Source organism: Aulonocara stuartgranti, assembly GCF_965226115.1.
Source record: "Aulonocara stuartgranti genome assembly, chromosome: 8".
NCBI lineage: Eukaryota > Metazoa > Chordata > Actinopteri > Cichliformes > Cichlidae > Aulonocara > Aulonocara stuartgranti.
In genome coordinates this window covers 27,757,947-27,785,082 of record NC_138959.1, presented here as the reverse complement: position 1 = coordinate 27,785,082, position 27,136 = coordinate 27,757,947, and the positions used below count along the sequence as shown (strand labels likewise).

General features: G+C 40.7%; 1 protein-coding gene across 1 annotated transcript in view; it reads left to right on the top strand.

Annotated features, from left to right (window-relative positions):
- ca10a (carbonic anhydrase Xa) overlaps positions 1-27,136 on the top strand; it is a 317,698-nt gene that overhangs the window by 30,726 nt on the left and 259,836 nt on the right. Inside the window, exon 2 of the mRNA XM_082544866.1 lies at positions 11,058-11,132. Coding sequence (XP_082400992.1) covers positions 11,058-11,132 — 75 coding nt within the window. The remainder of the gene's footprint in view (positions 1-11,057; positions 11,133-27,136) is intronic.

The following is a 27,136-nucleotide window of genomic DNA, read 5'->3' as shown; positions in this document are numbered from 1 at the left end:
CCGGAGTACCCGGAGGGAACCCACGCAAACACGGGGAGAACATGCAAACTCCACACAGAAAGACCCCGGCCTGATGTTGGAATTGAACTCAGGACCTTCTTGCTGTGCGGCAACAGTACTAACCACCGTGCTGCCACCGTGCTTTTTTAAATTATTTGTGTGTGTATATATATATATATATATATATATATATATATATATATATATATATTAGGGGTGCAACGATACACAAAATTCACGGTTCGGTTCGATACTTTGGTGTCACGGTTCGATATTTTTTCGATACAAAAAAAATGTTCATGCCTTTTTAATTTGTCATTTATTAAAATTATAAATATATATTTTAACTCAAAAGTACAGTTTTTAAATTTAACCCTAACCCTTGTACGTGTTTTTTATTTTGACAGCGAATGTGCACCACTTATGTGCACCCCTGGTTATTTAGCACAGCTTAACTTTCTGTCTCGCTAGCTTGCCCTGCGCTCTTCCTTCTGATGATGCTGTCTGTGTTGAGCGCTCAGTGGATCTGCGCTGGACAGTGCAGCCTAGGCGGAGTAGTTGAACGCAGATTCATTGAGCGCTCAACACAGACAGCATCGTCAGAAGGAAAGTTGATAAAAAAAATTACAAATTTTGTATTGTTCTTTTTTTCCCCTCCCCTTTGGTTTTCTTTCTTTCTCTCCCCTCTTTCTTTCATTCTTTCCCCCTGTCCTATCCCACAGTCATGTCTGTCCTGTTTGCAACTGAAAATAAAATAAATTCATAATTATAATAAAGGTCAATCAAATGGACCAATATGATGATCCACTTGGTAAAATAAATCCGCTTGGCATCTTTCTTGGCCTCAAGACAACAATTCTGATGGCTATAGATCCAAACGGGACAAAAAAAAAAAAAAATTTAAATTTTTTTAAAAAATTGTATTGTTCGATACATATGCGTACCGAACCGAAAGCACTGTATCGAACGGTTCAATATCGATACGAATATCGTTGCACCCCTAATATATATATATATATATATATATATATATATATATATATATATATATTCAAATAATTTAAATAAAAAAAACAACTTCATTTACCTATTACTACCACACACCCAATCCGATTGTTGGTACTTCTGGCTTGTGTAGCCACTAGGTAACAAAAGCTCAACACACCCCCTAGCATCCTAGAGCACTTCCGTTGTGTTTTGGAGTTTGTACATGCTCCAGTTTGTACGTTTTGGAGTAATAAATCAATTATAAAATACAAAAACCAACTATTTACATTTCATACATTTCAACTTTTAACTACTTAAATTTTAAGCTTTTTCCTTTTAAAGAAATTTAAAGTGAAACAACACAAAACACTGCAAACCACAACACAATTAAATATAAACTAAAACATGGGGAAAAAGGGGGAAAAAAAGAACGCCCAGATCTTTAATTAAGGGAAAGGTTGGCATTTAGAAATATTAATATCACACTCAACTGACTGTGTTTTATCTTCCCATTGCACTGATGGGTGGAGAACTGACAACTTAGGTGCCTGTGCATGTTGTTTGTGGAGCCGGCTCTATATTATATCCTTTTCTTGTAGACTCTACACTCTGCCTTTGTTTTGTCAATAAGATTGAAATGGCTCCAGACTTTGCTTCTTTTCTTCGTGTCACTCATTTTCTTTACTGTACCTTTCCAATGTGACGGTGTTGTCTCTTGTTGTTGCTTCCGGCTCTCTTTCTTTCCCTCTCCCTCCTGCTCTTGTTGTGTGCTACTGCTGTTGCGACTACCGTACCCGCCCCCTTAGCTCAGCGCTGAGCAGAGGGGGGAAGGGGCGCAAACGCAAGGCTCTGTTTGGCGTCTCTGCTCAGCGCAAACACAAGGGACTTGCAGTGTAAAGCGAAAAAAAGTGAAAGAGAGGGCAGGAGAAAGGGGGGAAAAAAAAAACAAAAAAACCCACGAGCCGGCTCGCATCGTTCGCTTCAAAGATCCGGCTCTAAGAGCCATATCGTTCACGACCGACCCATCACTACAGCCTGCTGCTGTATGCTTGGACCACCACTCTAATGGACAGGCCTCTGTACTGATGGTGGGCTCTCCTGTATCGATGTATCAAAGCACACTCGAAGCTGAGTATTCCTCCTGTTCTGAATCAAACTGACATAGGAGCCAATACAGCTAACCTTTTCTTTGGTGGTGACATGTTGTTGCTTCCACAAGTTTCTCTCCAGCAACCCTCTGTTCCTTGAGCATGTTGGCGACTGAGACCAAAACTTCACCTCTGTCAGCTCTGTGCATATACTTGAAGTCCTTGAATCGGGGTCCAGTGCAGTAGCAATTTTCAGTTATGCAATGTTGATATTTTCTTTGTGTGTCTCCAGGTCTGTTCTGACTGAAGATCATGTAGGCAGGGTCATCATTTGAGCTCTCCATGACCCAAGAGAGTTCACAAAAAGCAGGCAGAACCACAGAGCATGAAACATACTTTTTTCCTCCCAGAAGTTTAGTCTCATACCTGCAAAAGAAAAAATACAAAAGAAAAACATTTAAAATGAAAATGTAGTGCATTCATTTACTTCTATATGCACAAAAATGTCCTCTAAATATTCATGCTATATTTACACACACATACAGACGCTGTCACGGCGGGGTGCGCCGGTGTGAAGAATGAGGTAGACCCAGATACAGACACGGTGGAGACAAGACGTAGTTTCAAAAATAAAGCGAGCCTTTATTGTGGCTGATTGCAGAAGAAAAACATGAAACTAGGGAAACTAAGGAGACTATGAACACTGTGTTAACAGAAGGCCGTGACACTCAGTGAACGAACTATGTCAAAACTATGAACACTGAGTAAACTAGGAAACAGTGACACAATGAGGTAAACCTATGAAAACTGTGGTGAGGTTAACAGACGATCTGACACTGACTGAGCGGAAACACACCATGTGATTCTACTTCCCTTGATCATTCCTTATGTGTACACATAAGGAATGATCAAGGGAAGTAGAATCACATGGGGAAAACAGCTGACAACTATTAACATAATGACAGGACACGTGAAACTAAATACAATAAACACAAAACACAAAGCTCTTTCAAAATAAAACGGGAAACCTAAGGAGACAGACATGACTTGAACTTGACAAACAAAGAAAACTTGGACATGAAACATGGCAGAATGTAACTAGATAAACTGAAATGAAACTAGACTAAAAAGAATAACAAAAACACCAACAAACACAGAATACTGGGTCACATGACCCAGGACCATGACAGACGCTATTTCTCTCTCACACACACAGTAAGAAATAAATGATGTAAAACCTTCCTGCAGGGTTTCAGTAGTGTTTCTAACATCTGCACTTTGCCAACTACAGCTGAAATGGACAATCTTGCAATCTTGGTGTTCTGTGTGGACATCCTTGAGTGTCTGCTGGTGTCTGCAGATAGTTTTCATCATGTCCAGAATTTAATTCCATCTGGTGGAAATGTTTTGTATAAGTGACTCTTTCTTTTGTTTGTGTAAGTTTGTTGCTGTTCAAATTCTGTAACTCTTGCTGGGCTGTGTTTAAAGTTGTTTAGTTGCTTTGCAACGTGAATAAAATGTTCTGCACATGTTTCAGCAAAATGTCTGTCTTCTTCTGTTCTTCTGTTTTCAATACAGAAAAGAGACATTTTGTGAACACGGCTTCCGTTGTTCATCAGTACTCCACTTTAAACCTTAGGTAATTACAACTCGTATATTCTTCTTGTGATGATGTGTCTTGAAGGAGGCTCATACATCTCTACATTTGTTGGGATCCTAAGAACATTCCTTTAGACCAATATCTTCGACAACACTAATTGGCCTACATTTTTTTAGCTATCCACTTTGGTATGGCGTTTGTTAGCTTGTCTTACTTTTGTTTATCTATACTTACATGCTTAGATGTCCTTACATACTGCATCCAACGTAGTCTGCTGAAGCCTCCTGCCACAGTATGTTTGGGTGTGTGATTTGCTAATATCAATACTGTGTAGTGCATTGAGTGATCCTTTAGACTTGAAGTACTCTGGTGACAAGAAAACTCAACCTTGCAGTGTTTGCAAATAACTTTAGTGCTATCAACGCTGCAGTCAGGAACAGTTTTAAAATGAAAATGTCACAGACTTTCAAAATAATAATGATTTTGAAAAACTGCTTTAATGTGCGGTAAAATAATTGTCAATTAATTGGGATGTGCAATTAGTTGACTAGCCAACTAATTACTTACTAGTGATTTAATCTAACTGTTAAAATTTTAATTGATGCCTAAAACCGGTAAATTATTATGTCCTAAATGTTATGCAGCCCTCTGCCACCATATGGCGCATGGTTGTTGAGAAACCAAATCTAGGCCTTATCTTTGTAGTGTTAACCTTGTTAACACTATTAGAATGAGATTGCAGATACAAGTGGAAGCGAATGGGCTCTCCCTTAGCAGTTGAGTGAGGAGTTCCCTCATTCCGGAAGGTCTCAGGTAAAGTGCTACTTCTCCTCAAAAGGAGATGGCTGTCATTCCTGGACACGCTGGAGAGATTACATTTATCGGCTGGGCCTGGGAAAGGAGGATGTGGCGAGGGGGAAGTCTTCAGATAAGTGAGAGAAAATGGCTGGATGATTTATTGTTTTGATATTTTTAAATGCTATTAAAGTCGTTGTAATGAATTTTCTAACATTGTGCATTTTTCATAACACATGGCACGATATGCCACACTTCTCAGTCACAGTTTATTTATTTTTCAAATGTTGCTATTTTGTCATATTTTAGTTGTTTTATTATTTTAGTAATACATGAGCTGTAGTAACATGTTTTAATATCGTATATAACATTGGTTTATTTTAAGTGTTTTTCTTGGAGTATAGCGTGAAATGTTGATGATGTGCAATGCGGGGTGCTGCACAGTTAAATTGCACGTCTTAATTAAATTGCACATCCTAATTTAACGTTTTAGAGTAGTTTGTTAGTCACCTTTTTTTCTTTAGTTGACTAGTAAATAATGTGTTAATGTGCCTAGCCCGTGTGTGTGTGTGTGTGTGTGTGTGTGTGTGTATATATATATATATATATATATATATATATATATATATATATATATATATATATATATATATATATATATATAGAGAGAGAGAGAGAGAGACATGTATAAAAGCATAGATTTAATTTTGTTTGATAATTGATATTGAAACAGATTTTTAATCAGGTTGCCACAGTTATTGTTGCGTTAGTTCTTAGTTGCATTGCACTGCATCTTGTGACATTAAAAGTTACACTTAAAGCTATTAGGAGTGGCTCATGGTCAAAGAAGACATTAATTTGACCTTAATTATCTCCATCCATTTATTTTCTTACCACATTAATTTCACCTTCTTCTGTCCCTCCCTCAGTCCACCTGCACTGCTCCATGGCTGGTGCTACCAAAGGCACCCTCCTGTGACTGCTAGGGATTATTGCTAGTTGTTGCAATACTACTGTTGACAGCAGAGTAGCAGCAGCAGCCCTAACGGCTAACATGTTGCTTAATTTGACATATTTTACTGCATGGATTTTATTTTGTCTTAGCTTTTCACGAACCTCCCATTCACACAAGTGAATTTCTTGTGTGGACTCCCTCTTTGTTACCTACTTTGAGCCAGTTAATGACAACACACACACACACACACACACACACACACACACACACACACAGAATGGGAGAGATAACGGTCTCATAAGTCAGTAAGCACAGCTGTTGGCAAGGTCAAGTTTAATTTATGGATGCACTTTGGCACTTCTAGTTTAGCCTCTGCATCTCTTCCATTCTGACGTTCTCTTCTTTTCTTTCCCCTTTCCTCCCTTTCTGAGTCCATCCTGTACCTGCCCTGCTGTCCTGTCACGCTCCTCCATCCCTCTCTTCCTGCATGGTTGGGCTTATGAATTGCTCAAGCCCTTCAATGAATATCAATGCAAGAGCTTTGATATTTTATGAAAATAAACTGTTTACTGAGACTGTCTCCTTTGGCTTTATGGGAGGTTGGCAACGGTTGAATTGAGTGCTGCCTCATTCCCAAGCAGGGATGAAATAAGCTGGTTCAATGCTAAATAGAATTCAGGTCAGTAAGAGTCTGTGGCCAGCCAGATCTGTCATACAGGTTTAGAGCAACATTCTCATTTCAGAAACCACACAACAAAGTGTGAAATTTTTTTTTTTTTACCAAGGGCGTTCTCACATCTGCAGCTTAACATATTTACACTTGGCTGGGACTTGAATGGGGTCTTAAAGAGGGTAGTCTCTTTAATCAAGTAGGAGTCCACTAATTGCCAAGGTCAATAAATGACTGGTTTCCAGCACAACACAGATTGTAATACAAACTCTAGATAAGGGCAACACAACTAGCACTCACAGGGGTTCAGACAGTATTTTACTAACCATAACAATAATTACCAAGCAATAGAAGGTAATTTATTTTTGTTAGCAAATAATATAATATAATATCTAATATTAGGTAATAGTCAGTTTCTATTTGTATGAGCTTGTGGCATGTTTGGGGATTTTGTCTTTTACTTAACCTTGCCTGGTTTGTATGCTTTGCTGCCTGCCTTGATGTGTATGACCCATGTCCGTTTTTGCAATAAAAAGTTAGATATTTTAAATAACACACCCAGCAACCCAGCAAGAAAAGGGTTTCCTGTGTTTGTCACAAACAGTTATATAGATAACTCCCGCAATAAACAAGGGACCACTGTAGGGACCACTGTATATATAGGGACCACTTCAAAGAGGGGCCAAGGCATTTGTGAATTTTGACTGCCTGATGAACTGAGGAGCTACATCCTGGTCACACTGAACTACAATTCCTTTAGCCCTCCACCCAAACTAACTCAGAGGGCAACCTCCATAAGGCCCACATCTATTCCTGCATCTGGGTTGACTGACAACAATACCTCTTGGATTACTGTTCTTCCAAAAGCATTTCCCAAGGCCCCAGAGACTCATTCACTGCTTACCTCCCCAGAGAGCACATTGCAAGAGGTCCCCACTTCTTGTTTTTGAGTCTGTGCTAACCTCCAAAACTGCTGTTGTGACTAACAGCCTTTCTCCTTCTCTCCACAGTAAAATCGTTGCCAGTGTCATGTTCCCCAGTATAGCTGGTTTCACATTAATTAGAAAAAGCAGGTCACTGCCACTAACTGCTTTAAATGAAACTAACGTCATTTTCACATAATTTTTTCAAATAATTAAATTAAGTCATTAATTTTGTACTACCTTGGTACTACCTACCTTGTCAAAGTGTAAAGTGGCAATAGCTGACTGTGGCTTGCTTTGTAGGCTACTGTGTTGTTCAATGATGCAGTTCTGGAAACTAGAATTACTTGCTTTGATTACAATAATATGATAAAACAGATATTTTAATGGAGAAAATTTGCATGCACTGTAGGGCTGCTCAATTAATCGAATTTTAATCACGATTACGATCTGGGCTTTCAACGATCATTAAAAATGACTGAGCCGATTATTAGCCCCTCCCTCATTTATCCGCGACACCTTAAAGGCCGTCTGTGAAAATATTGTCGGGCATAAACCAGTCCGTGGCGCAAAAAAGGGTGGAGACCGCTGATTAAGAGGACCCGAGGGAAGCTCGGAAAGCTAAGCAGAAGTTATTTGGAGAGTGACTGCCGTTGGTTGAAAAGAGAGTTTAAAAAAAAAAAAAACTTCAGTGGTGTTGCACACCATTTTATATTATTTTTTTAAAGTCATTGTTAACCCTTTAAAGCCGGTCAGAGCAGCACGCTCCGTTTTGCGTAACTATTGTTAAATCCCTGTAGAATCTGAACCGTGTAAGCTAGCGCAATAATTTGTTTTGCATATGAAACCGGAGGAGTTGTACTTACATCTTATGCCATCAGCTTGTCCTAGGTCACGGTTTCGTTCCACATATAGCTTTGCAAAAATTGCATAAAAAGCGCTTGCAGGAACAAAAACATAATATTCCAGAAACACGCTTTGCCGTTCCTATCAGCTGTTCGTAACACTTCCCACAGTAAAATGATGCACATGCTGTTTTCTTTGCAAATTTGCATCATAGGATTGTTTTTTGTTTTTCCTGCAGTATATAAAAATTGCTGTATCTCCAAAATAAAACTATGAAGACACTCAAAATAAATTTCCTGTGGTGGGAAACTATTTTTTTGCAACTTTATTGTATTTAAAGTTTTGAGGGATAAACCTCTTAAATTTCTCCAAGTAGAAATATATGTAAATAAAACAAAAGCGATTTTCAATTTTTTTTGTAGTTTATTGCACTTTTTTGCAATTTATGTAATTACTATGGACTTAATGCATACATATTATTAAAATATGGGCTATAACAGTTGTATTGATGTATAGCAACTTGAAATGCTCCCACAAATGGCACTACAACATGTAAAAAAAAATAAAATAATATAAGCTCTGGTGGACTTGGTTCTATGGTAGGTCTTAAAGGGTTAAATAAATATCGTCAAATAATCGTGATCTCAATTTCAGTGAAAATAATCGTGATTATCATTTTTGCCATAATCGAGCAGCCCTAATGCACTGCATTACTTTAACAAGGAAATTAATTATGTTATGGTTCACCAAGTTCTGGAGCCAATGGTAAAACTATTTTCTTCAAATCAAATCAGCACTGTTGAGGTGTGTGTGTGTGTGTGTGTGTGTGTGTGTGTGTGTGTGTGTGTGGTTTCTGATCAAAAGTTAATCAGCTTTGTAGAAGTTTTGATATTTTTTATGATGTCTATCTGACTAACTTCCCAACATCTATCTATACATACGTTTTCTTCCACTTATACAATTCAGGGTTGCAAGGTGCTCGCAAGCGAGGTACACCCCGAACAATCACTATGCGAGCACACAGAGGCAAACAATGATTCGTGGTCATTAGGTTTACTGGCCATTTATAATTTGCCAGTAAACCTAATGTCTTGAGAGAGCCCATGGAGGCACATGGTGAGCTTGCAAACTAGACACAGAATGGCCCCAGCTGGTTGTAAGTGCCGTCGTTACCACTGTGACCTTATAGTAAAAGGTTCAGGGAATACAGCTCTCCAGTACATGGTAGTATAGTGGTATGCAAAAGTTGGGGCATCCCTGATAATTTTCATGATTTTTCTTCATAAATCATTGGTTGTTTGGATCAGCAATTTCAGCAATATATCATATAGCAGATGAACAAAATTATATTTGAGAAGTGAAATAAACTTTTTAGAATTTACAAAAAGTGTGCAATAGTTACTTAAACAAAATACAGTTGCATAAATTTGGGCACCCTTGCCATTTAATGATTTTAATACCTTTAGCACTAATTATTGGAACACAAAATTTGTTTGGTAAGCTCCCTGATCCTTGATCTACACACACAGGCGAATCCAATCATGAGAAAGGGTATTTAAGGTGGCCAGCATCATTCAACTATTCAGCCCACTTTGCACAAGGGGATGCTGCTGTATGGGAGAGTAATGCAGAATTAGCCTTTTCTGCACACATGCCACAAACAGAGTGGCTTGAGGTATGCTAAAGCACATTTGGACAAGCCAGCTTCATTTTGGAATAAGGTCCTGTGGACTGATGAAACTAAAATTGAGTTATTTGGGCATAACAAGAGGAAACAGAACACAGCATTCCAAGAGAAAGACTTGCTACCCACAGTAAAATTTGAGGTTGAGAGTCCCATGGATTCCAGTCAATATCAGCAGATTCTTTTAATTCAACTCAATTCAATTTTATTTATATAGCCAAATCACAACAACAGTCGCCTCGAGGCACTTTATATTGTAAGGTATACCATACAATAATACAGAGAGCAACGTTCAAGAATCAGTGACAAAGTTGAAGTTGTGCCGGATATTGAGCTAGATATTTCAACCAGACAATGGCCCTAAACACTGCTCAAAATCTGCTAATGCAATCATGCAGAGGAACAAGTACAATGTTCTGGAATGGCCATCTCCAGACCTGAATATTGAAAAACTTGAAAATCTGTGGTGGATTTTTCTGTTGGGGTGCCCAAATTTATGCACCTGCCTAATTTTGTTTAGGTAACTATTGCACACTTTCTGTAAGTCCTATAAACTTAATTTCACTTAAATATCATTGTGTTCATTTGCTATATGATATAATTAGATGACAGTGCTGATTTATGAAGGAAAATCATGAAAATTATCAGGGATGCCCAAACTGTTGCATATCGCTGTAAATGGGTCACCAGTAACCTCACTGATGTTAGTTGCATTATTTTTTTAACACGAATAAAGAGATCAGTGTGTATTCCGTCTTCGTCAGTCTCATGGTAGTAGCATTAGCCAAAAGAAATAAAACAGACTACATAAAAAGAAACCTGTTGCAATTTAGGTCTTTTTGGGTTCTTTTGGGGGGGGGGGTTGCCAGTCTAGAAGAGCTGGGCAGAGGGTGCAGTCTTCTAATAGTCTGGAAAGACTGACATAGTCCTATTTGGTTGGTCGATGCAATGCTTTAGGCCAACTCCAATGAAATTGAACCTGCTCTCCAGTGTTACTGCAACAAGGATTTTGGAAGTGATAACAGAAGGAAGAGGGTTGTTCAACCACCTCAACATCCATTAAAGAGAAACAATCAGGACAACATCTCGACATTAAATTAGGCCTTAATTTTGGTGTTTAATTAGTAAATGAAGAGTTGGGGTTGTGGGGGAATTAAGATCCAAAAAAGTATGATTCCAAAAAAAGTAATTCTCACTCACAACTTTTTCTTTGTGCCCAGACTTCTAGGCCTTTGCCTTCCAGTCCTTTGTCTACAGTTGACACAACATAAAATAATAAAATTTGTACTAATGTCTATGGAGTCATTGGATCACACAACAGCTTGCTAAGTGTATACACATGTGTGCGTTTAGGTTGAAACTATTTCCTAAGCCCTGTTGTTTATAAGAGTTTAACAGAGTATATTACAGTTAGGCTGGGGGAAAAAAAATCATCGTTGCTTCATTGTTTACATTTCAGATACAAGTAACTGATGTCCCTGTTGCTGTGTCTCTTCTCTCCCCCTTTAGCACAGCCAAATCCACCAAAAATTCATGAAGGATGGTGGGCATACAAGGAGGTGGTGCAGGGGAGCTTTGTTCCAGGTATGCTTCAAAACTGTGTGCAGCACTTTGATGCATATAGTTTTCACAATACAGATTTTCCTGCATGTACTTTAAATATAATATATATAGTGCACATGTATAGTGTGTGTTTGATCCAGAAGTCAGTGATTACTACACATTTAAGATTACATCGGGCAACGTTGCCCTACTCTCACAGCTAACACGTCTTTTTGATTGATAGCAGCTCACTGATCCTCCCAACTTTTCCATCTTGTTTTGTATCTGCATGCCAATTATTTCCCAGAGGTTGTATTTTCTGCTTAGCTTAGGTGCTTTTGAGTTGTGTGTGTGTGTGTAGATGATGCAATCTCTGTCTTTATGAGGACTAAATGTCTGCATGCAAAAAGAGCAATTAGGAAAATTGAAATAGAGGACATTTAATTTCTACTCTTGTACTAGCATCAAAGCGAACTTTACCTGAAGGTTAAATGTGAGCAGTGAATCTTTACACGATGAAAGTGGAAGTATTAAGGAGCAATTAGAGGTAACTCACCCTAAGGCTGTTTTGTCAACTCCCTGTTACTCATGAGGTATCCGTTGGTGTCAATACCCTGGCAAACTTGCCACTGCAATATCAGCTGGCAAGAGATAATAGTCCCTTTTTACAGAAAATTTAAAGACTGAGTTTGAAGGGCAGGCAGTGCTTTTGCAAAGGTTTAAAATCCCAGAGACTGGATTGGTGCACTTTCTGGTCCTGGAATCTTTGTGCTTTTTTTTTTTTTTTTTTTTTTTTTTTTTTTGGCCTTCCTTTGTTCATTATATTTTCTGGCCAGTGTAATAGGCTGGTGCATCGGGTACCTGATACCAAAGAAAACCTTCTGTATATCTGGGCCACAGCGTGGTATCTAAAAATTCTCTCTTGTTGTGCATACAATAACATAACAGTTACCAGTGTACAGTTACTGTGTAACCTACATACACATTCACAGGTCATAGTTTCAAGACAGCTAAAATGCTGCTTACACTTGGTTCACAAGCTGTGAAGTTATTACAAATCCTAGACTGCTACTGGATTGGATGGGTTTCTGCTCATCATTTCAAAATCTATTTTTGTTGAAAGGCATATATTATCATAGGAAAATTTGTAATAGATATTGGTTTGGCTATTTTTTAGCAAAGATAGACAGATATAACAAAACTTTATTAAGTGTTCAGTGAGGGTATAATAAGAAAAACAAAATTGGTTGTGATTTGAGGTTTTGCAGAATTCTCCAATATTTCTCTCTATGTATGAAGATGAAAATGTCATGATTTCAGATCACTCAAACGGATTCAGTAGCGTAATAAGGTAGCAGGACACACTTCCGGTTTATGTGACTATGGCGTAGGTCGCACCGAGCGTAGCTCCTGCAGAGTCTAGTTATTATCTAGCATTTCCAGGCACATTTTGACGGGTTTTTTCTTTTTGTATATTTACGAGACAAGACTGTTTTTGCTTTTTGTGTTTACAATGTTAATAAGAGCGCAAGCACCTCTCAGCCGAACTTGCAGCCTGCTGCTAACACTGCATCCCCGCCTCGTGGTAAAACTTCGCCACTGCCTGGGTCACCCGACACGCCGCTCGTCGATACGGAAAAATTCACGAAGGCTGAACTCCTCTCTGAACTTCGTGAAGAAATTTCAGCACTGTTTAAAAAGGAACTGACGGCAGCGTTTGCGGAGAATCTCACGTCTATCAGGTCCGATATACAGCAACTAAAAACGGACCTTTCCTCAAATATAACTACCATGCGGCAGGAATTCGCTGGCCTCAGGAGCACAGTTATGGAGATGGAACAGTCTCTCTCCACATGCACGGATGATATTGTCCACCTCCAAGCCAAAGTGGATGCGATGTCAAAGGAGTTGGCCACATTGGAGAATAAATGCGAGGATTTGGAGTCCAGGTCAGCTGTGAGACGGGCGCTGCTCTTGTGGCGACCTGCAGCAGGTGTTTATTGGCATTTATTGGCATTTTCTTTCTCTTTTTGTTTTTAACTTTGTTTTAACTCTGTTCTTAACCGTGGTTTTAACTTTTTGCCGACATGGAGATCTTCTACACCTTAGTTTTATTGTTGTTGGCGATATTCACCTGGAGTCATTCACTCTCACTGACAATCACTTATACACGCGAGGAACTACTTGGATTACGGTGGTCCTGTTTGTCTATGTACGACTCTTCTAATGCTCGACCAGATGTGCTTCTTGGTGAGGATTTATTTCCCCGGTCAAAGACTAATTTTGGAAAGCCCCGCCGCTTGAGAAAACGCGGAAAGAAAGGCGGCGTGCGTCAGCGTGTAAGAAAACTTCGGAGGAAGAATCGTGTTCCTCTGCCTTCTATGATTCTGGCCAATGTCTAATCTCTTAGGAACAAAACGGATGAATTACAAGGGAATGTGCTTCATCTACGGGAATACAGGGAGGCTTGTCTGATGGCGCTTACCGAGACATGGCTGACCGATATGGACAGTGACACTTCACTGCGAATCAGCGGCTTTGGGACCCCTGTCAGATTGGATCGGAACTGTGGAGTAACACGCAAATCTCACGGTGGAGGGGTTTGTTTATATATCAACCAGGGCTGGTGTAATAATTTTACTGTGCGGGAGCGGTTGTGTCTTCCTGACATCGAGCTCCTTTCAGTATCTGTCAGGCCTTTTTACTTACCGAGGGAGTTCCCTCAAATTTTTGTCACTGTTGTTTACATTCATCCTAAGGCTGACGTTAAAGTTGCTGCTGATGCCATTTTTAAAGTGGTACACAATCTGCAGACTCTCTCACCGGATGCTCCTAATTTTATTCTCGGTGATTTTAACAATTGTAATCTTAAGAAATCACTGAACAATTTCTTTCAATATGTCACTTGTCCTACAAGGTATAACAAAACGCTGGATTTGTGTTATGGACCAATTAAGGGGGCATACAAGTCTGTGGCCGGACCTGCGCTAGGTTCTTCGGATCACAATGTTATTCACCTCCTCCCTGCTTACAGATCTGTGATTAGGAGGGAGAAGGCCTGTGTGAAGCGGACTAATGTCTGGACAAAAGACAGTTGTGTTGCCCTTCAGGGGTGTTTTGATTGCACTGACTGGTCCGTGTTTCAAGAGAGCACTTCTGATTTGGATGAACTCACTGATGTGGTGTGTAGCTACATCTCTTTTTGCAAAGACTCTGTGGTTCCAGTCAGAGAATTTAAGACTTTCCCTAATAACAAACCGTGGCTCTCTAAAGATATTAAGGATCTGATTCTTAAAAGGAAAATTTCTTTTAACGAGGGAGACGTTCCCACTGTGAGAATATTGAGGAAGGAAGTGAGGGCTGCAATAAAGATCGCCAAGATGAGGTATAGAAATAAGATTGAGGCAGAACTCAGCAGTAACAACCTCAAAAGAGCTTGGCTTGGTATGAAAACAATGGCAGGGCTTCAGACGAAAGGTAAAAGCAGCATTACCTTAGAGGGGTTTACCTCTGACAAATATCTGGCAGACAGACCTTCGTTTTGAGAACTATGATTGTTCTAGGCAGACCAGCACACTGAGGGAAAAGACCATCACTCCCCCATCTATTTGTATTGATGAGACAGGGGTAGCTAATCTTTTTAGACATACCAAAAGCAAGAGTCCTGGACCTGACAACATCTGTGGACAGGTACTGAGAACTTGTGCTGATCAGCTGAGTGGGATTTTTCACTATATCTTCTCACTTTCTTTAGAGCTACAGATGGTACCTAAAATTTGGAAACATGCGATCATTGTTCCTGTTGCTAAGGGCAGTTCTCCTAAGGCACTGAATGATTTTAGGCCTGTGGCTCTGACTTCTTTAGTGATGAAGACATTTGAGAAGATAATTAAGAAGGAGATTTTAATGCATGTTGAACACCATCTTGACCCCTTCCAGTTTGCCTATAGAGCAGGGAGAGGTGTGGAGGATGCTGCTGTCACACTCCTGCATCTCTTGTATAAGCATCTTGAGGCCCCCCACACCCATGCAAGATTATTATTTGCTGACTTTTCATCTGCATTTAATACAATTCAACCCCTCTTACTTGCTGACAGGCTTTACAATCATTTCAAGCTTGACACTAGTCTGGTCGGCTGGGTGACAGACTTTCTGATCAATAGGTGTGAGGGTAAATCATGTCTTTTCTGATGTGCTCTCCTCCTCTACTGGATCACCCCAGGGTTGTTGCCTCTCTCCCCTTCTGTTCATTCTGTACACAAATGAGTGTCGCAGCAATTTCACAAACAGACACATCCTGAAGTTTGCTGACGACACAGTGATCGTCAGTCTTCTAGTGGGGGACGAGTCAGGCCATGGACAGGTTGTAGATGATTTTGTGAATTGGTGTGATGAGTCCTTCCTCTCACTTAACGTGTCAAAAACTAAAGACATGATTATTGATTTTAGGAAGTCCTCTTATAGCTCATCACCCAATATCATTAAAACTGCCGATATTGGGATCGTTGAGAGTTATAAATATCTAGGTGTGGTACTTGACCATAAACTGTGTTTTGAGTCATTTTAAGTACGTCTCTGCGTCAGTACACATGCCCATCATGCAGAACCATCTGTTTACTCCTGGCCTCATTGATGGTACCTATGTACAGTGGAAGCGTCATGGTATTAATACGTTTAAGGATCTCTATAAAGATGGCACTTTCTTAACTTTTTTAGACCTGTGTTCAGAAACAAATCTTCCGGCTACCAATCTATTCCGTTATTTTCAGGCACGGCATTGCACTTCTGCTCTCTTCCCCTCCTACCCTCTTCTTCCAAATGTCCAACCGTGGGAGGAATTCTTATCCCTCAAACCCAATAAGAAGTCAATTATATCTTTAATATATAAACAACTTATGGATTTAAATGTCCATTCAGTTGCTAAAATTAGGGGGGCTTGGGAGCGGGAGTTAGGAGTAATTTTTTCGGATCAGCAATGGGAGAAAGCAGTATCCAATGTCCGTTACAGTACGTCCTGTGCCAGGTTACAACTTATCCAGTTCAAGGTGTTGTACAGGGTTTACTATTCAAAGTCTCGTCTGTCTGAGATTTACCCACAAGTGATGGATCAGTGTGAGAGATGTCATGCCACCCCATGTGACCTAGGCCATATGTTCTTTCTGTGCCCAAGACTCCATGGCTTCTGGAGTCAGTATTCAGTTATTCTTTCCAAGGCTCTTGGGACCCAAATCTGCATGGACCCTTTTCTAGCTGTTTTTGGGCTTCCAGTCAACACTGGTCTAACCGACCCTACACACTTCAAAATATTAGCCTTTACATCACTTTTGGCTAGACGTTGCATCTTACTCCTTTGGAAATCTTCAAAGCCACCTTCAGTTTCTTTTTGGTTTAGAGATGTGATGTCATTTCTTAAATTGCAAAAGATAGGCCTTGTGGCGAAGGGCAAATACAGAGAATTTTATCGTATCTGGGGCCCCTTCGTAGACTATTGCAAGTCATTAAACGCTCTACCAGCTGATTAATATCATATCTCCTCTCTCTCTCTCCCCCCCCCCCCCCCCTTTTTTTTTTTTGTGTGTGTGTGTTTTGGGGTTTGTTGTTTGTGTTTGTTTTGGGTTTCTTATTAGGTTTTGTTTTGTTTGTTTATTTAAGCGTGTGTGTGTGTGTGTTATCGTATCTGTTCATGTAAGAAAAACTAAAAAATATGTGAGGGGAACAGATTGTATTGTCATTGTAAACTACTGTACACTTGTCTCTCAATAAAAATATGAAAAAAATAAGGTAGCAGGACACTGCAGTATGTATCCTGTGAATAAAGTTCTGAAGGCCACTGTGCGCCTTTCAGCTATATATAGTTATATTGCGATTATCAGAGACAGCTTAGGAGGAAATGTTATTTTGGATTACATAATCATCTGACAGGAGTTCTTAACAAAAGTAGCAGTTTGTATGTTTGATTGACGGTCAGATTATTGTTGTTGAAAAAGAAATGGAAATACTACTTCAACCTCACAGGGAAAAACAGTAATATCAATGCAAAGCTCATGTCAGGTTTGAAATAGTGCTTATCAGAGTTCTGAACCCTCTTTCCTTCTTTTCACCTGTTAATAACCCATTTCACTTTGCTGAAACACTTCTCTGTGGAGGTCAAAAACTGTGGCCCAGCATATTGGAACATTTGCACCCCAAGGTTAGCAAAGCAGATGTAATCACGTTTTCAGGCCTGGTTAACCTTTAGAATATTGCACAACCTTTCAGTGTACTCTCAATTAGCTTTAAATTTGATAAAGGTCAGATAAAACTCCAGGTACTGCATCAGTTTCCGCTTTGCGTTTACCTTTTGTTTCTTTGCCATGTCCTTACATTTGACTCCTTCAGTTAAAAGTTGTGTAATGTGTCATCAGCATCACTCACTGCACTTCCAGAAAAAAGGTTACAATAAAAGTCAATTTCTATGATCTACATGATAAGATAAGATGAGATAAGATAGAACTTTATTAATCCCTCGGGTGGGTTCCTCTGGGAAATTCGATTTCCAAAAAAGCACAGCACCGACAGAAGTTACAGAGTTATACACACACACACATATATATATATAAATACAGAGACAATATAAATAAAATATACGAAGGGGATAAATAGAATAAATAGGAATAAAAATAAAAATACAAGTGAATTGCACATTTCAAGTATTGAGTCTATTGCACCGTTGACTATTTACAAAAGTATTGCACAAAAGGTATTGCACAGTGAGGTGAAGAGGCACTACAGCTTAGTTGTTCCCCCCTCCTTTGTCCTCCTGTTTCCCCTCCCTCTCCCCTCCAGAGAGGAGTTAAACAGTCTGATGGCGTGTGGGACAAAGGAGTTTTTAAGTCTGTTAGTTCTTGTCTTTGGGAGAAGCAACCTGTCACTGAACAGACTCTTCTGGTTGTTAATGGCCGTGTGCAGAGGATGCCTGGCATTGTCCATAATGTCCATCAGTTTCTTTAATGTCCTTTTCTCTGCCACTGTCACCAGAGTGTCCAGCTTCATGCCGACCACAGAGCCAGCCCTCCTGATCAGTTTCTCCAGCCTGGATGAGTCCTTCTTTGCTGTGCTGCTCCCCCAGCACACCACAGCATAGAAAAGTACTCCAGCAACCACCGACTGGTAAAACATCCTCAGGAGCTTCCTGCAGATGTTAAAAGACCTCAGCCTCCTGAGGAAGTACAGTCGGCTTTGGACTTTTTTATACAGGTGCTCTGTGTTGCATGACCAGTCCAGTTTATTGTCCACCCACAGCCCGAGGTACTTGTACTTGTTGACCACCTCCACCTCCTCCCCCTCTATCTGAACCGGCAGTGGACCTGCTCTAGACCTCCCGAAGTCCACAACCAGTTCCTTAGTCTTTGAGGTGTTGAGTTGCAGGTGGTTTGTGTGACTCCATGCGACAAAGTTCCTCACCAGACTTCTGTACTCCTCTTCCTGATCATCCCAGATACACCCCATGATGGCTGTGTCGTCTGCAAACTTCTGAATGTGGCATAATTCAGAGTTGTAGCAGAAGTCAGAGGTGTACAGGGTGAAGAGAAGAGGGGACAGCACAGTTCCCTGTGGTGCTCCTGTGCTGCTGACCACTGTGTCAGATGTGATGTCCTTCAGCCTGACGTACTGTGGTCTGTCGGTGAGGTAGTCGGAGATCCAAGCCACCAGGCAGGGGTCCACCTCCATCCTGTTCAGTTTTTCTTGAAGCATACAGGGCCGGATGGTATTAAAGGCACTGGAAAAGTCAAGAAACAGGATCCTGACCGTGCCTTTTCCCCCATCCAGGTGTGAGTGGGCTCTGTGTAGGAGGTACAGGATGGCATCCTCCACTCCGACACCCGCCTTGTATGCAAACTGTAGTGGGTCCTGGGCATGTTGTACCTGTGGTCGGAGGAGGTTGAGGAAGAGCCGCTCTAGAGTCTTCATAAGATGTGACGTCAGTGCCACCGGTCGGAAGTCATTCAGCTCATTGGGCCGGTTCTTTTTGGGGACCGGGACGATGCAGGATGTCTTCCATAGGGCGGGCACTCTCCCCAGTCGCAGACTGAGGTTGAAGACTCGTTGTAGCGGCTCCCCAAGTTCAGCAGCACACGCCTTTAGCATCCTAGGACACACCTTGTCTGGGCCTGCTGCCTTTCTGGGGCGAAGCTTCCTCAGTTGTCTCCTGACCTGATCCACTGTGACACTGGGAGATGTTTGGGAAGAGGGAGGGGGGAGATGTCTTGCTGCTGAGAGAGGGATTGGAGGAGGGGGGTGTCATGGTGTCAGGAAGGGGGGGAAGCGAGGGAGGTAGGAGAGTGGGGATTGGACTCTGTAGTGAAGGTGAGGGTGGGGGGGTTGTGGGCTGGTCAAACCTGTTGAAGAAGTTGTTGAGTTCGTTTGCCTTCTCCACAGTCCCCCCACTGTGCTTTTCTTGGTGTTGTGGCCTGTGATGGTTTTCACACCATTCCAGACCTCCCTCATATTGTTCCTCTCCAACTTCTGCTCCACCTTCCTCCTGTAGGTGTCCTTTGCTTCCCTCAGGCAGCGTTTCACCTCCCGCTGTGCTGCTTTCATCTCCTCCTTCACTTTGCTCCTGAAAGCCTTCTTCTTCATGTTGAGGACAGCTTTGACTTCCTGTGTTACCCACGGTTTGTTATTAGGATAACACCGTACCGTCTTAGCAGGGGCGACCGTGTCCACACAAAAGTTGAGGTAGTCTGTAAGACAGTGTGTCGCCCCCTCTATGTCCTCACCATGTGGGCTCAGGAGCACATCCCAGTCTGTGGTGTCATAACAGTCCCTCAGAGCATCCTCCTTTGAATGAATCTACCTACTAGAGCAAATTATTGTTTTGCTTTTTGGAAAACCAAAAAGGCAAATATATGTTCCCAAGTAGTAAAAGTTGCATCCAAATGTTAAAGTGCAATTAGCAGACAGTGTTCAGAAAGAAATTATGATATAAATTTTGATGCAAAAGTTACCACTTTTTGAAAGTCCTTTGAAAATGCAAATCGCTTTTCAAATATCCTGTATCTTATTTTGCCCCTTATTTTTTGCGTTAGAGCAACTGTTATGATTTGACAAATACATAAATAAAATACAATTGAACAGAAAATTAAATTAAAAGTTCATTTTTGTATCATTGTATAGCGTTCAAAACTGGTGTCCATAAGATACAAAGCATAGGGGTACTTATTTGGGAACTTGAGAATTACATTGCCCCAGTTATAAGCCATTGTACCTCTAAAGACACTATAAGGTAATTTATTTTGTGTTCTTCTTTCTGTAGCAAAGACTTGACGGCTCAAACAATTCTTCCATTATTACATCTTTGGATTATGCTTCTTAGTTTATTCATTTTGGTATAATTAATGAATAAGCGTGCTTCATTAAATTTGTGTGCCATTTAGTTTTTGTCTGTGATCATATTATTCAGCTGAATTTGAATTAACATAGCAACAAGTTTTTTTTGTGCTGTAAAAACAATAACCACCATTAAAGTTATTAGAATTCTAAATGACCAAAATAAAAATTGCTCAGAAAAGCAAAGCCTCAGTTCTAGTCTGTGTTTATCTTAGAGCACAGGCATGAGCAGAATTTTAGGTATGCTAAAAATATCATACAAATTAGATCCTTCTCACCCAGTTGCAAATCCTTTGTTTTTGAGTGTATGAGTTTTCATATCTATCTAATTTTTATGTATTAATGCAAGACTATTAGACAGTGGCTCTAGTGGCAATACATACCAAGGAAGACTTGGGTATTTGAATCTTTCGGGGTTTCTTGATCTTAACAATGTTAAGAAGGAGTATTAGTGTGTGATTTGTCTTATAAGGTGGCTCTTTTAAGTAAATCTTTTTCATTGGACTTAAATCCAAATCTATGTGAAGGTTTCAAAAACACCTGGATTGATGTAACATTGCTATCATAGACATAGCTGCACCAATAAACTATGGCTGCAAACCTGATATTTAAAAACTAATATGTATAACTTTTTACTAGAGGTGGGGAGATTGATCTAAATATTGATAATACTTGTAACATCGGACCCAAGAAACATAAGCTGGGCGAATATGGCGACAGCAGCACTTTTATTCAATACTGTGGTTTTGCATCGGGACACAGACACTCCCGCTCTCTCCTACTGCTGTCACATCCGCCCTCCTCTCCGACTGTCACTGCCAACATATCAAGAGTTGACAGTGACAGATCCCCAGCACACCTGTTCACCCCGCCCCTGCGCCGCCCCGGGAGCTCACTGCGTCACCCCTCCTCTGCAGCTGGCCAGAGACCACACCCACGCCACAATACTTTACTGGTCTCAGATATTGGCTAAATACTAGTGCATTGATACTTTGTTTCTATCCTCTAAGTTTAATATGTAGCTCACTGAATTATATTAAATAATTGTTTTGAGAAATGAAAACATATACTTCCAAATATGCAGTAATAATTTATTTTTGTTTTTAAGAAAAGTAAGAGCCACATATGAGGATATTCATTTAACATTTTGATAGAACAGTAGCAGTATAATGTCCTCGTAAGTGGCTATCAGGCCCTTGTAGAGCAAAATTGAGTATTTTAGTCTAAATAACCCAAAATGTGATGTCCACATATGTAGACGCCAGGTCCTAGGAGGTTAATGTGCTTCAGGGACTAGGAGAAGCCCAATACAAAACACATAGAATGCTTATCACAGGCAGCCAACCTAATTTTTACAGTGAGCTGTTGGCTGGCAGTGTTTCAGAGTTTTGGTCACATTTCTACTTAGATATCAGTCTATCGTGAAAAGATTTACATTATCTGTAATATCACATGTCACACACACAAAAAAACCCTGTCTTCTTTCAGCTACTCGCTTTAGTAGTTGCCACAGTGTATCATCTGCCTCCATCTAACCCTGTCCCTAGCATCCTGTGTCACACCAATCCTCTGCATGTCCTCTGTCATTACATCCATGAACATTCTCTGTGGTCTTTAACATTGTCTGTAACTTTCTCCAGTATATCCACCTCTAAACATCTCCAAGCTGGCATCACTTCCTCCTTGCTAATATGCTGCACCTTCTGATTCACTAACTGTCCTCCTGTCTCTCATTTTCTTCATTCACGAATTCCCTAGAGTACCGCTTTCACTTTCTCTACACAATGTCTTCACTTATTAAAGTATTTCCATCTCTAACCATAATAGCTCCAATGTGCTGAACATCCTTTCCAGCTATATTTAAAGTCCCTGCTTATACCTGCATACTCCTGCCTGTCTTTCAGTGTCAATGCCCCCCCCCCCCCCCCCCCCTTTTGTTTTTCTTCCTCTGTCTTTAATTGTCAGAGGAAGAAATATATATACAGGAAGCCTGTTTCAGCTCTCTGTTAAAAAGTCAAATTCTGTGATCCTATGAGTCTTACCCAGCAGGTAATGCAGAGTTCAGATGGAGCTGATGTGGGTGGAGGGACTCGCCAAATCATAACTACCTCGAAATCATCTAGGTGTCTTCCCTACTAACACTGATAAGATAAGCAAACCTGAGTAGCCTTGCAGGTCAAATCTAATCAGTCCCACCTGTTTATGGATTTATTTTAGAGGCCTGGACAGTAAGCGTCAAGATCTTATAATATAAAGTAACCTGTAACCTGCTATTTGCACTTTAAAAGAAATAATACTGAGATTTTTACCTTTACTATTTCACAAAAGGTTAAAAATTGAATGTCCACAATTTAGATTTTAATTGCAGGAAATTTTATTATAGCGATTTAGCAGGAGCAGAGCAAAATCAAAATCAAAAGTCATAATTACAAAATCAATAATCAAATCACCTGAACTATACTATAAACTTCTCTGAGCTAATGCTGATTTTGTTTGCCTAAAGATGCACTTATCACAACCAAGAGAAAAACGGCATCCCCTCAGCATTTAGTAGAAGTATGATGTAAACTGAAATCCTTCGGAATTAACCATCTAACATGGCAAAAATGAACAGAGAGGATGTATTTGTATCTGTTGTATCTATCTGTTGTATTTTCCAACTTCTTCACTTAATTTGTATCCATGTCTGCCCTTTCTCTCCCCCTATCTTACTGGATGTCACATCTTCTGAAATGACATCTAACCTCACTCCTGAGGACATCCAGCTGTGTTATTACAAAATGCTTTATTATTAGGAAATTATTAGGAAATAGGGAGAAGTTCTGTTTTAGCACTTTGATCATTTTTAATCACATAAAGACCTTTTACCCTCTTTCAGCTATGAGGACAAGAAGCAGGGGGGACTTCAGTCACTCTCAACCTCACCTGGCAAACTAAATAATCTATTACATGGATTATATCTATATTCAAAATATACAAGATAATAGTTGGCATATACTCAGTTAATAGGATTAGCCACAGGGGGTGTACAACCTTAGTGTTTTCCCATCTATTGCTGTGCATTCATTGATTTTTCCAGCATGTACCATGAGCTCATTTATACCATATATTAACCTCTAGTGCACAGCATCTGTAATTGGTCATTGTGTGTTTCCTAGTCAATGGGTAATAAACTATTCTGTTTATTTAGAAAACAAAAAGATGTACATTTTATTTGAAATACGTAGTCCCAGATTTACACTAGCACCTGAATGCAGCTTAAATTTGGGTATCTCTACAATTTGTGAAGTTGAAAGTAGAGACTACATGAGTTCATGTAGTCTATACTTTGCATGGAGTGGAGCACATAAGTTGTTGGGACCTGGAAATTTAAACATTAATGAGTAAATCTGAAAGGCATTGATGAGCAGTACGAATTTACTTCATCTTATAGTAACTGACCTTTATTCACAGACTGCTGAAGAGAACTAGCCTTTAAAAAAAAAATTCCTATTATTCCTCAAACTCTCTCTCTCCCCTTCTGCTCAAATAAACTATGTACACTGTTTACACAAGCTCAACATTTAATGAGTCTTTTTTATATTAAAGGCCCTGTCTCACTGCAAACTCAGTCTCATTCAGTTCAGTTCAATTTAATTTATGCACCACCAAATAACAACAACTGTCAATCAATTATATGACCCTCTATGAGAAAGCACTTTAGCGACAGTGGGAAGGAAAACCTCCCTTTTAACAGGAAGAAACCTTAGGCAGAACCAGGTTGAGGGAGGGCGACCATTGTCCGGCAGATGTTACAGTCAAATGGCCGGTGTGTTGTGGAGTCGACCTAAAAGCAGACACACAAGGGGCAGAACTGAAGTTTAATAAAAAGTGAGCCGTTTATTCAGGCTGGTGGAAAAAAACCCCAAAAATGAACCAAGGCGAACACTAAACAATAACCTAAACTGAGTGAACTAAAACTAGACATGAGAAACCACAAACATGAAAAAGAACATGTAAATGTACTGAAAAAAAAAGAAGATTCTTGAGAGGCATGGATTTCGGTGACATGAGATGAGGAAAGACGATGAACAAAGGGAGACAGAGGATGTAAATATACAGAAGGGTAACAAGGGAAGTGGAATCGCATGGGGAACACCACTGACACAAATGAGTGTGACGCCAAGTTATGGGGAAGCAAATCTAAACACACTGAACACTACGAGACTGTCAAAATAAAACAGGAAAGACATAAACTAAGACACACCGACTTGACAAGGTGACAGGGAAGTAGAAACGGGAGATGAGACATGGACCCAAACTAAGGGACAAATACGCAGGACATGATGGACACACAAAAGTGCACATGATGGACAGAGGAGACATAGCATGAAACACAGGGAAGGAAACATGTAACAGGAAGGGAAGATGAGACACCTCAACAACACAACATGGAAATGGAAACAAACACACACACACACACACACACACACACACACACACACACACACACACACACACACATAAATATATATACACACATATACATATATACTAGGGGTACAACGATACACAAAATTCACGGTTCGGTTCGGTTCTATACTTTGGTGTCACGGTTCGATATTTTTTCGATACAAAAAAAGAATGTTCATGCCTTTTAGATTTGTCATTTATTAAATTTTCACGGCACATTCCGCACCACATCTCTGTGCGTTCATCATTTGTTTGAAGCCAGCTCACCTCCTGTAACTCCTAGAATACGCGCTTCTTTTGTGGTTTGGACTCCTTCTGACATTTCTTTGGAGGCGGAGGAACATCACAGTAATTGCTTAAAGGAGCTTGCTTCTTCGACATCTTTCAGAGTTCTAAACAAATGTCTGTCCTCCTCATGAAAATCTTATGTACGCAAACATACGTTGCAACTTCTTATCTTGTGCGCGTTTTTTATTTTGACAGCGAATGCGCACCTGCGGACCACTTATGTGCAGCCCTGGTTATTTAGCTCATTATATTGCAGCCACAGAAATTCTTTTGTCCATAAAACCATAAAACTGCACTTTCTTTTTGCCTTATAGTCTGATTTGTCATAACTTTTCCGTTTTGTGGTAAGCTTTTCTTTGGCTGTCACTTCTTCACCCTGACCTCTCTTATTTGGCTCAGCAGAACTAAAATATATATCCTGCTGCTTTTACACAGGCACTCACATAATGCTCAGCGATTCTCTGCGCGATCAACCTCTCACATGTTTAAGCTTGCTGCGGGAGATTTCACTTGTCATGTTTGCATAGTAAGCTAACGATTAATAAGACGATGTCAGAGGAATTGGTGCACAAATTATCATCACTCGCCAATCAGTGCTGTCGCTCACTATACACGGTTCGCGCGATTGCAAAGTGAAAGCAAAAAACAAGCGCAAATTCAAACGCGATTTTTTTTTTTTTGTGTGTCTTATCTTTAGCCATCAGAATTGTTGTCTTAAGGCCAAGAAAGATGCCAAGCGGATTTATTTTACCAAGTGGATCATCATGGTCTTGCCATATTGGTCCATTTGATTGACCTTTATTATAATTATGAATTTATTTTATCTACAGTTGCTACAAACGGGACAGACATGACTGGGGGATAGGACAGGGAGAAAGAATGAAAGAAAGAGAGGGAGAGAAAGAAAAACAGAGGGGAGAAGAGACGGTGAGAAGGGGGGGAATAAAAAAATAAAAAATAAAAAAAATAAAAAAAAACAACAACACCTGGGTCACCTGTATGGAGAAAAAAAACAGAAGAGAAAGCAAACAACAAAGAGCAACATAATAAAAAAACCCGGCACCATCACAATAAACTAGCTAGCAGTAGATATCAGTAGATACTAAATAATAAACGATATTGTGCAGCACGCAAGATACACAGCGCACAATGTGCTTTGAGGCAGCAGCCAAGAAAGCTGTAGTCCGCGTCTGTGAATACCCGTGTGTACACCTGTGTGCATACCTGTGTGGATCAGCATGCTTGCATTCCAAAGGTTTCTCCATGTAACGATCTGCTAGGGAGTGGGGGGGGGGCCACAGCCCCGTCCTCCAGGGTATGAAGCAGGTATGGAGGAGATCAAAACTCCAGACATCCAGAGGCCCCCAGAACACAAGAGACCAAGGAAGACCAACAGAGGGGCAGCCGCGCCACTGTCCCAGTAAGAGCTGAGGAGAGTCCCAGATGAGGGCTCACTCAGCAGCCGCGGAGCAGAAGCCAGGGGGAGTTGCAGTGACGCGCCCGTGAGCTCCGCCGGCAGCCAGCCGTGCCTGAGTGACCGAGCCCCAGGCCGAGAGGCCAGGGGCACCCCACCCCCGAAGTGGCCCGAGCGAGCCCCAGGCTCCAGGCCCCGATAAGCGGCCGCCAAGGAGTGAGCCAGTGTGTACCCGGACGCCCACCCCCAGACACAAAGAACCACCAACGCACCGACGCCTGAGGGAGTCCGCCACTGGCAGGGGAAGTAGTGGTGGGTGGAGATAGGCCTCCAAACCTTGGAGGGCCTGAGATGTCCCATCTCCAGCTGCCTCCCTCTTCCCGCTCCACCACAACCACCCACACATGCAGGGGTATGTCACCAGGGTGCAGAGGAGGCTACCCCCCCATCCCCCCCCTGTCCCCTTCTGGCTGCCTGTGCCTCAATTTTATCCCACAACTTAGACATTCACATTACTCACACT